The sequence below is a fragment of the Mastigoproctus giganteus genome, chromosome 8 (assembly GCF_048544385.1).
Source record: "Mastigoproctus giganteus isolate SK-2022 chromosome 8, ASM4854438v1, whole genome shotgun sequence".
Lineage (NCBI taxonomy): Eukaryota > Metazoa > Arthropoda > Arachnida > Uropygi > Thelyphonidae > Mastigoproctus > Mastigoproctus giganteus.
Window position 1 is genome coordinate 229,428,681 of NC_143582.1, and position 14,113 is coordinate 229,442,793.

Sequence of the window (14,113 nt, forward strand, 5' to 3'; positions counted from 1 at the left end):
TGTGTGTGATTTTTTATGCCAGGGTTATTATTATTAGCCACATGGTGCAAGGAAGCCTGAGGCCTATGCTACGCCAGTCAAAAAAAAATTTCTCTGAGTTACCCTGAGAGAGAGAGAAAGAGAGAGTCAGGAGTAGAAGGGAATCACCAGGAAAGAGAATGATGATATCCAGCTCGGGACCCTGGGTGTGCCAAGCCCATACTCACCACATCTCAGCATAACAAATTTCCGCAGAACAGATGCTATTTAGTAAAGATGCATTCTTCTCTATCTGTTTGCCAATGAGAATAGGAACAGTGAACTCTTTTATTAGAAATAAAGACACAGTACTTGATTTGCTAAAATTAAGTTTTCTTCTCCTCAATGTAGAAATTAACTGGAGATTGATATGTGTAAGGAACTGGTGGTGGATATTTGAGAAATTGTAGCTGTTTGTGCAGAGCAGAGTTTTGCCATTTGCAATCCCATCCAGTGAGCAGTCAGAAAGGAAGCTTACAGAAAAGGCTTTTATTCCAACAAATGACTGAAAAGTCTTAGAAATGTTAAGAGAAACTGTTTATTATTTTTCTCCAAACTTTTCCATAGAAACAGATGCTATCTTTATAAACGAATGATAGAACATTGTTACCAGATTTTTAATTACTGAAATTAATTTAAGAAATGTTTTTAATGATTATAAATCTTAACTACAAAATGAAGTTATGGCTAACTTCTAAATGACTTTTATACTGCTATAAATTATGACTGATGCAAATACTACTGGCACATAAAATTATCCCTTCTGCTTAAAATTATGGAAAGACTAAACACAATAAATATAACAATAATTATTTGAAATATGCATATAATGTGAGGTATTGCATCTTACTCTTATTTGTTCAACTATTTTTCGAATTTGCGGTTCAAAGCCCATATCAAGCATGCGATCTGCTTCATCTAGTACTAGGTAAGTACATCGCCGCAGATTCGTTCTTCCAGCTTCAAGGAAGTCTATCAATCTTCCAGGTGTGGCAATGCATATTTCAACACCTGTGGAAAATAACATTATTTGGTATCAAGTTCAGCTGAGGCTACAACAAAATATTAATTTAAAGCAACAAAAAAGAACAAAACGGGTAAAAAAAAAAAAAAAAAAGCAGTATATGCAATCTTTACATCTAAAAATTTATTTCGCATATAAAATTTTTATAAACTTAAATTCATTAAGTCAAATGTAGTATATTTGATGCAATAATCAACTGTCTATGTATAAGCATAATGATTATTCTTTATGTGAGTGAGTTTCTAGACATATACGAGACTGCCCAAAGTGGATTTGTTAAATAAATATGGAAGTTGTGTAAAAATGAAAAACTATATATAAAAATGCTTTTTTTTTTAAATTTAAGTATTAATTTTTTTTTCTGTTCTAACTTAGCAGCCAAACATTAGTTATGTTGAAAATAATGAAATAAAGTTGAAATAAAAATTCTGTATTAGAATCATAAAAGTAAAACAAACTCGTAAAAAAATATAAAACTAGTCATTACTTTTTTTTAATGTTATATTTAAAGTAAAATCTTCTTACAATGAACTTCCCAGGAGTAAAAAAAAAATTCATTGTAGTGAAATTTCAATAGACTGAAGATTGCAGAAAATTTAAAAAGAATCATTGATCTGCATAAATAAATTTTGCTGCTCTTCTCTAAACAGTAATTTCTCTTTTATTTAAATGTAAACTTAAAATCAGAATGGCAACTTAATCTAATCAAATCAAATAAATAAGATAATGAAATATATGTACTACAAAAGTAAAAATATTATGTTTGGAGTGTGTTGTTTTTAAAGCATATTTTATTTTTAAGTAATACCATACATTCAGAAATATTGCAATAAGTACATTATTAATAAAAGTGATAAGGTGTCCACTGTGCCATATTGTAATTAATGCTACTTTTCTTTTTCTTGTTCTTTTTTTTAAGGTTTAACTTTTTTATCCTCATATTAATTAAAAATTCAGCTTTAGTGAAATTGAAAATATGTAGGTACTGTAGGGGTTTAAAAAAAAGCATGATTCTAAAATGTGGTGACCATAGCAAAGAACATAATGAATTCTCTTGTCAGATCATTCAAAATTTCCATTTTTTTTCCCCAAGCAAATTCTATAGTCAATATGACTAGAATTTGCTTACACTACAATATTTACGTTACGTGCTCTATACACACACACACACACACACACACACACACACACACACACACACACACACACACACACACACACACACACACACACACACAGTGCCATTCATAATTTTTCAAAGAAGTTTTTCTTTCCTTGAAACCAGCCATTTAAAGCATAGGTGGATTTTAAAAATAATTTGTTGTACTAAATTTTCTGTCAAGCTTTGTTTGTCATTCAAACAAAACTTAAAGATAACTAATAACAACGGGACTTAGAAATACTTTCATTGTAGCAAAATTTTCATGAAGTATTCATTGTAATAGGATTTTACCATATTAGCTGATTCATATTCATGAAATTCTGAATGTAAATCGCAGAGAATTTCTTCAATTACATCTTCTCCAGTCCCACGGTCTCAAAAACTTTGTTAAAAGGTTGTGCCCTCCTATGCTAATTTTAAAAACTACCACAACTATAAAAATACTATCAGTTGCTAACAGATGACACCTAACTACTGTATAGCTTCAAGGCAATCTATATAAATACTGATGAAATTTGTTGATACTGTATTGAAACAACCTTCAAAATGTGTACACGGACTTACTCCAGAGTCCAACACGTTTCACTTATCAAAGAAAGGAGAAATGTAGCATTCACCAGAAAATGCAGTATTATTTGATTTTATGAGCACAGTTCAGCAAGGATTTTGCATTATAGAAAGACGATCTGTATATACAGAAAAATTAAAGGTAGTCTTCCAAATTTCAAAAATTTAGTGTTAACTATCTGGCTGGCATACTGATGTGCTTGATACACCATAACACAGTAAAACTTATGGATTTGAATATCGATTAAAATCACATAGGTGTGAATATTACTGCTCTTCTAATATTATATTCATTTTCGACCTCTATCATTAATTATTCTTTTAAGTGGAAAAGTTTAGATGTAAAAAAGCACATTTATAAGTCAAAAATGCTGTTGCAATGGTTACACACATTGAGTTTCCATTTTATATTTTCTTTAGCCTGCTTGCTGCCCTGAGTGGCTATACAGTTGGTTGGGTGGGTTTGTTTTTTTTTTTTTTTTTTTTGATAATAAGGCTGTTGCTTCTAATGATAATGTTTTTTGATCTTATTATACAATTTAATGTCAGAATATATAAAGTTTTCCCATTATAAATTATTTCTGGCCTTTCTTTTTTCTATGAAAAACATTAGTTAATGTAAAGACAACCACAAACCAGCCACAAAAATTATTTCTGGCCTTTTTTTCCCTACAAAAAAACCGATTAGTTAATGTAAAGACAACGACAAACCAGCTATTGTTACAATTTTTTGCATATCTGCTAGAGGTTAGTAAAATCCTAAAGATGCAAGGAAGCTATACTTTTGCCATATCAATGTTTCCTCCTCCACCCCCAAAAAGAACTGTTTATATAACCTGTATTTTTCTTGTTACACTCTTCTTCAATGCAGAAGTTACTGATACAGTGCCCAAAAAATTTCACCAGCCCTTCAACCTCAACCACAAATTCCCTGAAAAGAAGTTCCTAAATGTACAACTCCTGAAGGGCCAGCCTATTACTTTTCCTCAATAAGCTCTTTAAATAATTATTCCTGATTTTTGTTTCCCATTTCATGTGAAAATTATACTGTCATTCAATTTTATCTTAGTGCCCTATTCCCCCCCCCCCCACAAGAGTTACAAAGTTTTATAATTCACACCTTTGTGGTCTTTCCTCGTACTGATTTCCTTTTCCTATTCTTGCCAGACAAGTCAAGAAACTTGGATGCTTTCAAGAAGTTCAATGTCTTTTCTTAAATGCATTTCTTTTAAGTTTGTGATTATAAATTTGAACACAATATCCCAAATGCAATCTCACCACGGACTATCGATGAGAATAAACAATTTATCACCATCTCCTACGCACCATGTATCAGCAAAGAAATAGCCCAAATATCTAAAAAACAAAATTTTTATCAGCCATACCAAAACCACAACAATAAAAAATATTAAAAACTCCAATCTCGATCTCCCCCCACCACAAGACCTCACCAAAACCCTATATACCAGCTAAAATGTAGAGATTACCCTAAAGCCATGAGAAAACTTATAGACAGAGTAAAAGAATAGAGGGACACTGAAAAAGGCAGATTAACAAATTCAGACCCAGCACCAATGAGCATTTTTCAAAACATCAGAACTGGTCACAGACAGATACCATAACCATAGATTCTACAAAGAAGCCTTTTTAACAAGAGCTACGGATAACATTAACTGCAACAAAGGAATTCAGATTGAAAACAGCCACATACACATCTTTAAGAACAGTCCTAACCTAAATTAAAAATAAGTTTAAACTTCTTAATCACAACCAACCCTCCAACCAAATAACTCTACTATGACCTATATCAATTCCTACCAACCACCCTAGAAACAGATCTTAATGGGTGAAGTTTTTCAAAAATATTAATTAGATTATATACTTTAGTTCATTTATTTAACTTTGCCTTATTCTATTTTATTTTAATTTAAACAATTTTTATTTTAATTTTAATTTATATTTAATGTTTTATCATATACCTTTAAATGTGTATATATCGAGGCACAAGTAAATCTTGGGATCGAGACTATAAAAGATAATCCCTTAGACTCTTTTCCACCAAAGCACCTGGTAAGAAGATTAAATAAACCAAAGTATATATGTGTTTTGCCCATAAACAAAACAAGTTCTTGTGAGCAAAGTGATCTTTTGTGACAGTGATATTGCAAAGACAACTGGTGTTCATGTATTATTGTTATTTGCTATATAAAAATTAACCTTAAAAGAAAATTCTTTGAATTAGATCTTAGTTTGAGTTACTAAAACTTATAATTCCACTAAAAATTTTAAGAATTCCATAATAATAACCCTTATTTATTGTCTGCAGTCACTGAAGAAGGGGTAAGAAAATACCACAAAACATTTGACCCCCAGTGTTCTCCCCAGAAAATTTTGCCAGCTGGGCAGCATTGTGAAGTAGCCAGGTGGGGAAGTGTAATACTTCACAATATTATAAAATTTTCTGTTATTTATAAATGTGACTTAAGCGATCCAGAGCAAAAATTAATTGCATAATTTAACATTATATGTTCCTGTTGCATTGACCTCGATCGCACAGTATGTTCAAATTAATATTTATCGAGATCAGTGAGCCGTACCATACGGTACCGCGAGAATCACTTAAATTTTAGCCGGGCGGTCAGTTAAATTCATTAGGAAGTGCACCCATTCGATAGGTCCTGGGGAGAACACTGACCCCCATTATGTACATATTTCCAATTCAGTAATAAACATAATATGATAGCATAGCTTAATTTATTATGGTACTCACCTTTTTTTATAATCTGCAATTGATGTTTGAATAGAGTGGATGATAATTTTAATTTAAATTAGGAGTAAGTAAGTTGGGGTTTAAAAACAGAAGTTAAAATATGTGCAAGGAAGTAGAAGTCTTCGTCCTTGGTTGTCAATATTAAAGTTGAAAATAAATGGTTAATACTGGAGGCCAATAGCCATAACAAGTGGCTTTCGTTATCCGCGTCTTCAGTTGGCAATTATGGGTTGAGAGTGAACGCGTGTATTTAAGAAAGCTAAGTTCCCATGATGCTCCTGGTTACATGTGGAAATCTCAGGTGATTGAGATTCCAAGCCGGTGTAATGTTGTAAGGTAGTTTGGTATTTAATACTTGGAGATTGGAATGGCAGCGGAACCATTCTATGACTAGGGCTTCATATTGGAAGATTTTAAAACTGGATTTTAATTTGATAATGGGAATGAGTCTGAGTCTACTAAGGGGGTGTGATTCTGTGATTGAACATGTGATGCTAGTTCTGTGTTGGTTTTTGTTTGTTTGTTTTGCTATTTGATTTTTAGGAGCATTAGCAACTGAGGCCATATTGCTCCGGGATATGCGGTGGTCATTCCCTGATCTTTCCGAATCCTCCGTATTTGGTGGTGACGGGCCTCGAACCCCGATCTAATCAAGAAGCGTGTGCTACACACTGCTGCTCCTTCCCACCTGGCTACAGAGGCACCTACTGTGTTGGTTTGGACTGTCTTAAAACTATTGTAGTGGTAGTACGCACATGTGTTTGATGTTTTAATAAAACCATATTTTGAAGTTGTGCTACCAATGTAACATGCATTGCAGTTAGGTTGACATTTTATTAGGTAAATAATATTGTTCATATCACTGATATGTTTTTTTGTGTGTCTTTGTATGAATTAAATAATGAGCCAAGTTTATTATAAGTTGAGAATGTGAGGGCGATGTCGGTACCTTTGAATATGCGGCGAAACTGATTGTAAAAACTACTATGGTATGGTAGGATAATACATGTGGACATGTGTTTTTGTAATGGGAGGCACCTAGAACGTCAGTTCATCTCCGCCTCGTATCTCTGTGAAGAATAGTACCACTGTAGAAGGGCCAGAAATAAGTAGTGTATGTTTGTGTGTATTATGTGTGTGTTCTGTTGTGTCTGACCGCTTGGCTACCCAGAATCATCAGTCACCTGGACAGATGATTCTGGGTACTCGTCCACACCACGGGAAGGTGGGCCAGTCTCAATGGAGCTCGCATTGTCTCAATTCGAAACTCTGACCCACCTGATGTTGGCAAAAGATGGGCCAGATTCCTCTGGGGGCCCACTCCAGAGGAGAGGAAAAAAAAAAAAAAAAAAAAAAAAAGATTTCCCGTGGTGTTAAAAAATAAATAAAAATAAAAAAATAAAAAATAAATAAATAAATAAAATAAAATAAATAAATAATAATAATAAACAAATAAATAAAAAGTAAATAAATAAATAAATAGAAAATAAATGAATAAAAAAAAAATTAAAAAATAAAATTAAATTAAATTAAAAAAAAAAAAAAATTGGGAATGTTGCTCCCTATTGAGTAGCTTCACCAGACAAAGGAGTAGAATTATTCGTAGACGTATAACTAATTCTTCTTCTTGTGAAAACATCGGATGCAAACTGCTGAAGATCAACGTAAGAATTCTTGTCTCCCACCAGCAAAGTTTCATGCCCATGAGAGAGTGTAGAAACTGATGAACGAAGAACATCTCTAAAGTCATTATACAGCGGACATTCAAATAAAATGTGGCTCCAATTTTTGTTTTCCCCGCATTGACAAGCTTCCGTCCTAGAAAGACCAAAACGACATAGTTTTTCGTTAAGAGATCCATGTCCCGTTAAGAGGAAGGATGTATATAAGTCCAAAGAGAACCAGACAGGTTTCTGCTTTACACAAAAGGTCACCTCAGGGAAAAAAAGTCCTAGTAACAGATCCGACAGATGACGTATCCCAGCGTGTCTGCCATAGATTTATCATTTCATTCCACAAACGATTACGTACTTGCTTAATATCTGAATTAATATTCAGAACCAAACCCATAAATTCAGTTGATAGTTGGTTTTTTAACCTATAACAAAGACCTCTGTAAGCTACGTGAAGGTCCAATGGCAATACACCTGCAAGAACCTGCAGTGCAGAAGTTGAAACAGTACGACAAGCTCTTAACATACATAATAATACTGTGCGTTGCATGGTAGCCAACTTCAATCGAAATTTAACAGTTCTAAGCCTGTGAAACCATAACCTGCTGCATAAGTAGCCACAGGAAGGAATACGGCATTATAATAAATTCTCATGGTACGTCTAGAAAGTCCCCAGTCTGAACGAGAAATTTTTACAATCGCACCAGTGAATCTTCTGATCTTTGTTGTTACATTAATTAAATGAGAGACAAAATTAAGCTTTGAGTCGATTGTAATCCCAAGTAATTTAGTTTCAGACAAGTGGAATCCTGTTATTATTAATCTTCACTAAAGGGGGTCGTTGAGGGTTTAAATGTGATCCAAAGATCATCATTTTAGTCTTAGACAAACTTATTGTCAATTTATTATCCACTGTCCATTGAAATAAATTTTGTAAGACATCATTGGCATTACTTTCAATGGCAGATCTAGATGAACCATGAATTAAGATAGTGAGATCGTCGGCATAAACTATGATTTTAGTGCTACTGAAAAAAACGGGAAATCCAATCCTGTAATACCATATTCCATATAAGAGGCCCTAAGATAGATCCCTGGAGACATCCTCGTGAGACTTCTCTAGACACCTCCTGAAATTTAGATTTCACTAAAATGTGACCAAAGACGACAAATGAAGAGCCAGAAAAACACTGACAGGGAGAAAATTGAGTATACTGAGTTATGCAAAGCCATTAGAAAGAGACTCAGAGAGGACATAAGAAGATTTAACACAAGAAAAGTAGAACAAGCATTAAGGGAAAACAAAGGATTTAAATCAGCAGCCATGAGCAGTAATACAGAAAGACAAATGATACTGAAACTGAAGAATAGCGATGGTGTACTTATAAACAGCAGAGAAGGCATAATTCAAATAGCAGAAGACTACTATAGAGAATTATACAAGGAGCGAGGGAATGATACCAGCAGTGAGGAAGATGGATTGCAAAGTAGCAACACATACGACATACCCGATATTCTTCCTGATGAGGTAGAACATGCATTGAAGAAAATGAAGAATCGGAAAGCCCCGGGGGAAGATGAAGTTACTGTAAAGTTGTTAAAATTGGGAGGAAGAGACATAACACAAAAACTGGCAAGGCTCTTCACAAAGTGCATTAGAAAAGGTGTGATGCCCAAGCAGTGGAATAATGCAATCATAGTTTTGCTGCATAAGAAAGGAGATAAATCAGAAATTGGAAATTATAGACCAATTAGCTTGTTATCCCATATCTACAAGTTGTTCACAAGGGTCATTACTAACAGATTAGAAAGAATACTTGATGAGAATCAACCGAAAGAGCAAGCTGGCTTTAGGACAGGATTCTCAACTATGGATCACCTTCACGTAATATCACAGCTAATGGAGAAAGCAAATGAATATAAAACACCATTATGTCTGGCATTTGTGGATTATGAAAAGGCATTTGACTCCATACAGCATAAGGCAATGTTTCGGGCACTGGAAAGACAAGGCATAGATACTCCATATATTATGATTTTGAAGAAAATATATGAGAGTGCTACATCCTTTATTAGACTAGACAAAGACAGTAGCAAATTTAAAATCGAGAAAGGAGTTCGACAAGGAGACACAATATCTCCGAAGCTGTTTACTGCTGCCCTTGAGGAAGCTTTCAGAAGATTAGACTGGTCGCAGAAAGGAGTCAATGTGAACGGAGAGTACCTAAACCATTTACGATTTGCAGATGACATTGTGGTCATAAGCCACGATCCCAAAGAATTAGAGGAAAATCTTAATCAGTTATGCACAGTTAGTAAGGATTTTGGACTAAAGATGAATATGGCTAAAACAAAAGTAATGATGAACAAGTATGCCACGGAAAAGGAAATAATGACTGAAGGAGCAGTAATTGAAAAGGTGGAGTCATATACTTATCTGGGACAAGTTATTAGCTGTAATAATGATAAATGGCTGGAAGTCAAGAGAAGAATAAATTTTGGATGGATAGCATTCAGGAAATATAGTCACATACTGAAGAGCAATATCCCAGTTTGTCTGAAACGTAAAATAATGAATCAATGTATACTCCCCACCATGACTTATGGAAGTGAAACTTGGGCACTCACCAAAAGAATGGAAGAGAAGCTAAGAACTACACAGCGAAGAATGGAACGAATTATATTGGGAATCAGACTGTTAGATAAGAAGAGAAACACAGGGATTAGGCGGCAAACTCAAGTAAAGGACATTCTTATCAAAACTAAAGAACTAAAATGGTCTTGGGCAGGACACATAGCTCGAAGACATGATGACAGATGGACTAAGAAAATAACAGAATGGTACCCAAGAGGAGCTAGAAGAAAACCTGGAAGACAAAGGCGGAGATGGATAGATGAAATTCATGAGTTTTTGAGTAGTAAATGGATGGCTAGTGCTCAAAACAGAAGGAACTGGAAAGTTGCTGGAGAGGCCTTCATTCTGCAGTGGATTGAAAATGGCTGATGATGATGATGATGATGAAAATGTGACGATTACTGAAATAGCTTGCGAACAGGTGGTACAGTTGCTGAGAGCATCCAGCTAATCGTAACCGTTCGAGAGCACTCTGCCACCATAGAGAATCAAATGCGCCCTCGAAATCAACAAAGGTAGCTAACGTGTACTTTGATGTTGAATTCTCAATGCTGCGAGCAAATTCAACAAGTGCATCTTCACAAGACTTCCCTACACAGAACCCGTATTGATTAGAGGACACCATATTTTTCGACTGAAGAAGATCAGTAACACGCAGAGTCATTAGACACTCTAGCAACTTCCCAAGATTTGGCAAAAGTGCAATAGGCCTATAAGATCTAGGATTTAATGCTGGTTTATCTGGTTTTTTAATCAGTTTTAAAAGCGCAATTTTCCACATATCAGGAAAGAGACCTTCTTGGAGACATTTATTAAAAAGTAAAAGCAGTACTTGTGGACGCAATTTGAAAAATCGCAAAATAAATGTATTTTCAACCAGATCTATCCCTGGACATTTCTTAATATTAATCTTTTTAGCAACAGAGGTTAACTCATCAATGGTAAATTCTTCTGTCTGAATACTGGTGGTATAAAGCGAATTTGCAACTCGAATATTTGAATGTACAACAGAATCAGTAGTTAGATCATCCACCGGGAATAGTCTGTCAAGAATAACATTAACTGTATTTATCCAATCAGTAGTCTCCAGGAAATCTTCTTTCACAGTGCCGTATACATCTAAAGAGTGAATCTTATCACGAGCTATCTTATAAATAAGACCCCAAGGATTATCATTACCAGCACTGTGAACAAACTCCTTCCATGTTTCCCGTTTACGTGTGGCTATAGCCTTTACATAACGTTGTTTGAGTGAAATGTATTGAGAGTAAAAATAAGCTACTTCATCAGAATGCCAATCCCTACGTCGACGCTGATATTTTCGACGGGCTTGATGTACCTTTTTCCTTAAAGAAGACAATTCTGAGGTCCACCAGGAACAGATCTTTAATCTAATCTTTTTCTTGCTGGCCGATTTGTATGAGGCCTTAAGTAATGACTGGCATAATAAGGAAGCAATTCCAGCAGCCGTAAAAGAGTGAAGAGACGAAAAGTCTTGTTCAGGGAAATCTGCAGAAATGGATGAGTCAAATAATTCCCAATTTATATGATTTATAGAAAATCTGACTAAAGCTGGCTGTAGTAAAAATTGATCTCCAGGTTTAGAAAAATCAGTAACAACAAAAAATAGAACCCGATGATCACTTGTTGTCCAATCAGTAATCACCACCCAATCACGAACAATTGCTTTAAAATTAAAATTAGTTAATGTCACATCAATATTTGATTCTCCAACAGAGCTGATTTTTTTTTTTTTTTTGATTTGGTAGTTGTTGGCGCATCGGCTTCTGTGGCCATATTGCACCTCCCCAGGTTTTTGCAGTACTTTGATCCAAGCCCGAGGCGGGAATCGAACCCGCGACCTTTGGGTTGCCGGGCAGGTACTTTACCCACTCAGCTAGCCCGGTCGGCCCAACAGAGCTGAAAAAGGTTGTTACTTCTTGAGGTAGGTTTATTACATTTAAGCTGTTATTAATAATAAATTCCTCCAACATATGACCACGACGATCACTTCCATTACTGAACCAGAGTGGAGATTTAGCATTTACGTCAGAAGTTATTAAGACATTCTGTGGACCCAAGAAATTTAAAGTTGTTTCTAGATAATTCAGGGATAAATTAAAATCTTCTGAGGGAGGACAATACAGAGAAATTAAATAAAAATTCAAATTCAAATATGTAACCAAAATACAAGTAGCCATTCTATTGCATAAACCATTGATTATAGTGATATCAAGTTGATTATTTAACACCACAATACATGTTTTAAGTTCCTCAGAGACCGGTTGAATTATACGGGCAGTGAGTGGAAATCCCGTTACCTTTGGAGTATATGCAGGTTGCACTTTAAAAGTATAAGGCTCTTGAATTGCAATAATATCAATAGCATTTTGCTCAGCAGACACTCGAATTTCGTCCGATACTGCTCTAGAACGCTGACCGTTAATTTGCATAATCCTAATACCAGCAAGCAAAGACACAGGAGAATCAGCAAGAACATTATTATCTCCAATAACAGCTCCATCTCCGGGAATAAAACTTGTATTGGTATTATTATAACTATTATTCATTGGCGGTCTTTAATCGTGCCATCTGTAATGCCCGTAAATTCAAGAATTAAAACTGAATGTAACCAGGATCATCATGGGAACTTAGCTTTCTTAAATACACGCGTTCACTCTCAACCCATCGTTGCCAACTGAAGACGTGGATAACGAAAGCCACTTGTTATGGCTATTGGCCTCCAGTATTAACCATTTATTTTCAACTTTAATATTGACAACCAAGGACGAAGACTTCTACTTCCTTGCGCATAATTTAACTTCTGTTTTTAAACCCCAACTTACTTACTCCTAATTTAAATTAAAATTATCACCACCCTATTCAAACATCAATTGCAGATTATAAAAAAAGGTGAGTACCATAATAAATTAAGCTATGCTATCATATTAAGTCAATTATAAATGGTATTTTAAGTAATCTACAATTATCAAATTGTAATAAACATAATAAAACCCAATGTAGGTTATGACTGCTTTATTATGTTCAAATAACAGTTTACCTACACATCATGCCACTCAAGGAATATCAGGATTATATAAGGATTTCAGTTAAGGAATAGCTTAATGAAATCACTCAAAGAACATTATAGGATTTGTTTACATAACTACACAGCAAGGACCTCTATGAGATATCAAGCACTGTTTGCAAACACTGAGTGGAACCAGCTGTGCTAACTCAGGAAAGAATTGCCGGAACACAAAAGTGACTGTAATTTGGAAACAAGACAAAATCAGACCTATGTTTGCTTAAGTCCTTTTGTTTTTATTTAAGTCCTAAATCCATCCCTGAAGTGGGTCTCACATGTTATTATACACCCTGTGTATGTTTGTGTGTGTGTGAAGTTATGCTGTCACTTCTAAAACAAGCAGCACTACTAACTAATATTAAAGGATATTTAGGCCATGGAGGACAACATTCTGTAAATATATTTTCCTTCTAATTTATTAAACAACATTTGGAGGGGGGGGGAGAGAATTACAAAAATAACTGTACACAATTTTTTTTGCACTGATGAAGTATCCTTTATACAAGTTATTATATTTACTAAGTGGGAAAATATAATCACAGCTGTCAACTTTTGACTTTCAAAGAGCTGGAGTTTAGGTATTTACAGGCAGGAGTAACAGAGAAGGTTTTAAGAGCAAAAGGGGGGGGGGGTGTTATTTATTTATTTTTTTTCCCCCAAAAAAAGCAGGAATTCTCAAAAACCTGGATATTTTTAGGGGAGGGGGGGGAGGAATTTTTTTTTTTAAGTCCAGACTGCACTGGGCATAAAATTTCATTGACAAAATATATTTTATATTAAAATATAGCCACAAGATTGTTTACTTTTCAACATTATTTTTCTGTTTGTGGATTTCTGTTTGGATTGTCTTTTAGACACCAATAGATCATAGCTACTTCAAGAAAGATACTATAGCAAACTTTGCACATCTTCAGAAATGGTGAGTCAAAGTTTTGTTTATAACAATGCTGTTTCATACTGCTTCTGCTATGAATGTATTAAGTATTTGAAGTTGTAACACTTCACTGGATCATATCAGCATACAAGCAACTTCGAAAGTATGTGTAAACTTGCACTAACACTTTTTTCCCCCCTTTTACTGTACATATAAAACAGCTTAAGCTGAAGTTTTATCATGTCAACTTGTTTTGACATTTATGATGTAATCTCTGTACTTGTCCCTCACCGGTCTTTTGT

At 34.6% G+C, this 14,113-nt stretch overlaps 1 protein-coding gene across 2 annotated transcripts in view; it reads right to left on the reverse strand.

The window, feature by feature from the left end:
• Positions 1–14,113, reverse strand: part of LOC150082405 (uncharacterized) — a 267,788-nt gene that overhangs the window by 130,653 nt on the left and 123,022 nt on the right. For both annotated transcript variants that reach the window (XM_090379267.1, XM_090379266.1), the window contains exon 7: positions 869–1,029. In XM_090379267.1, coding sequence (XP_090235393.1) covers positions 869–1,029 — 161 coding nt within the window. The remainder of the gene's footprint in view (positions 1–868; positions 1,030–14,113) is intronic.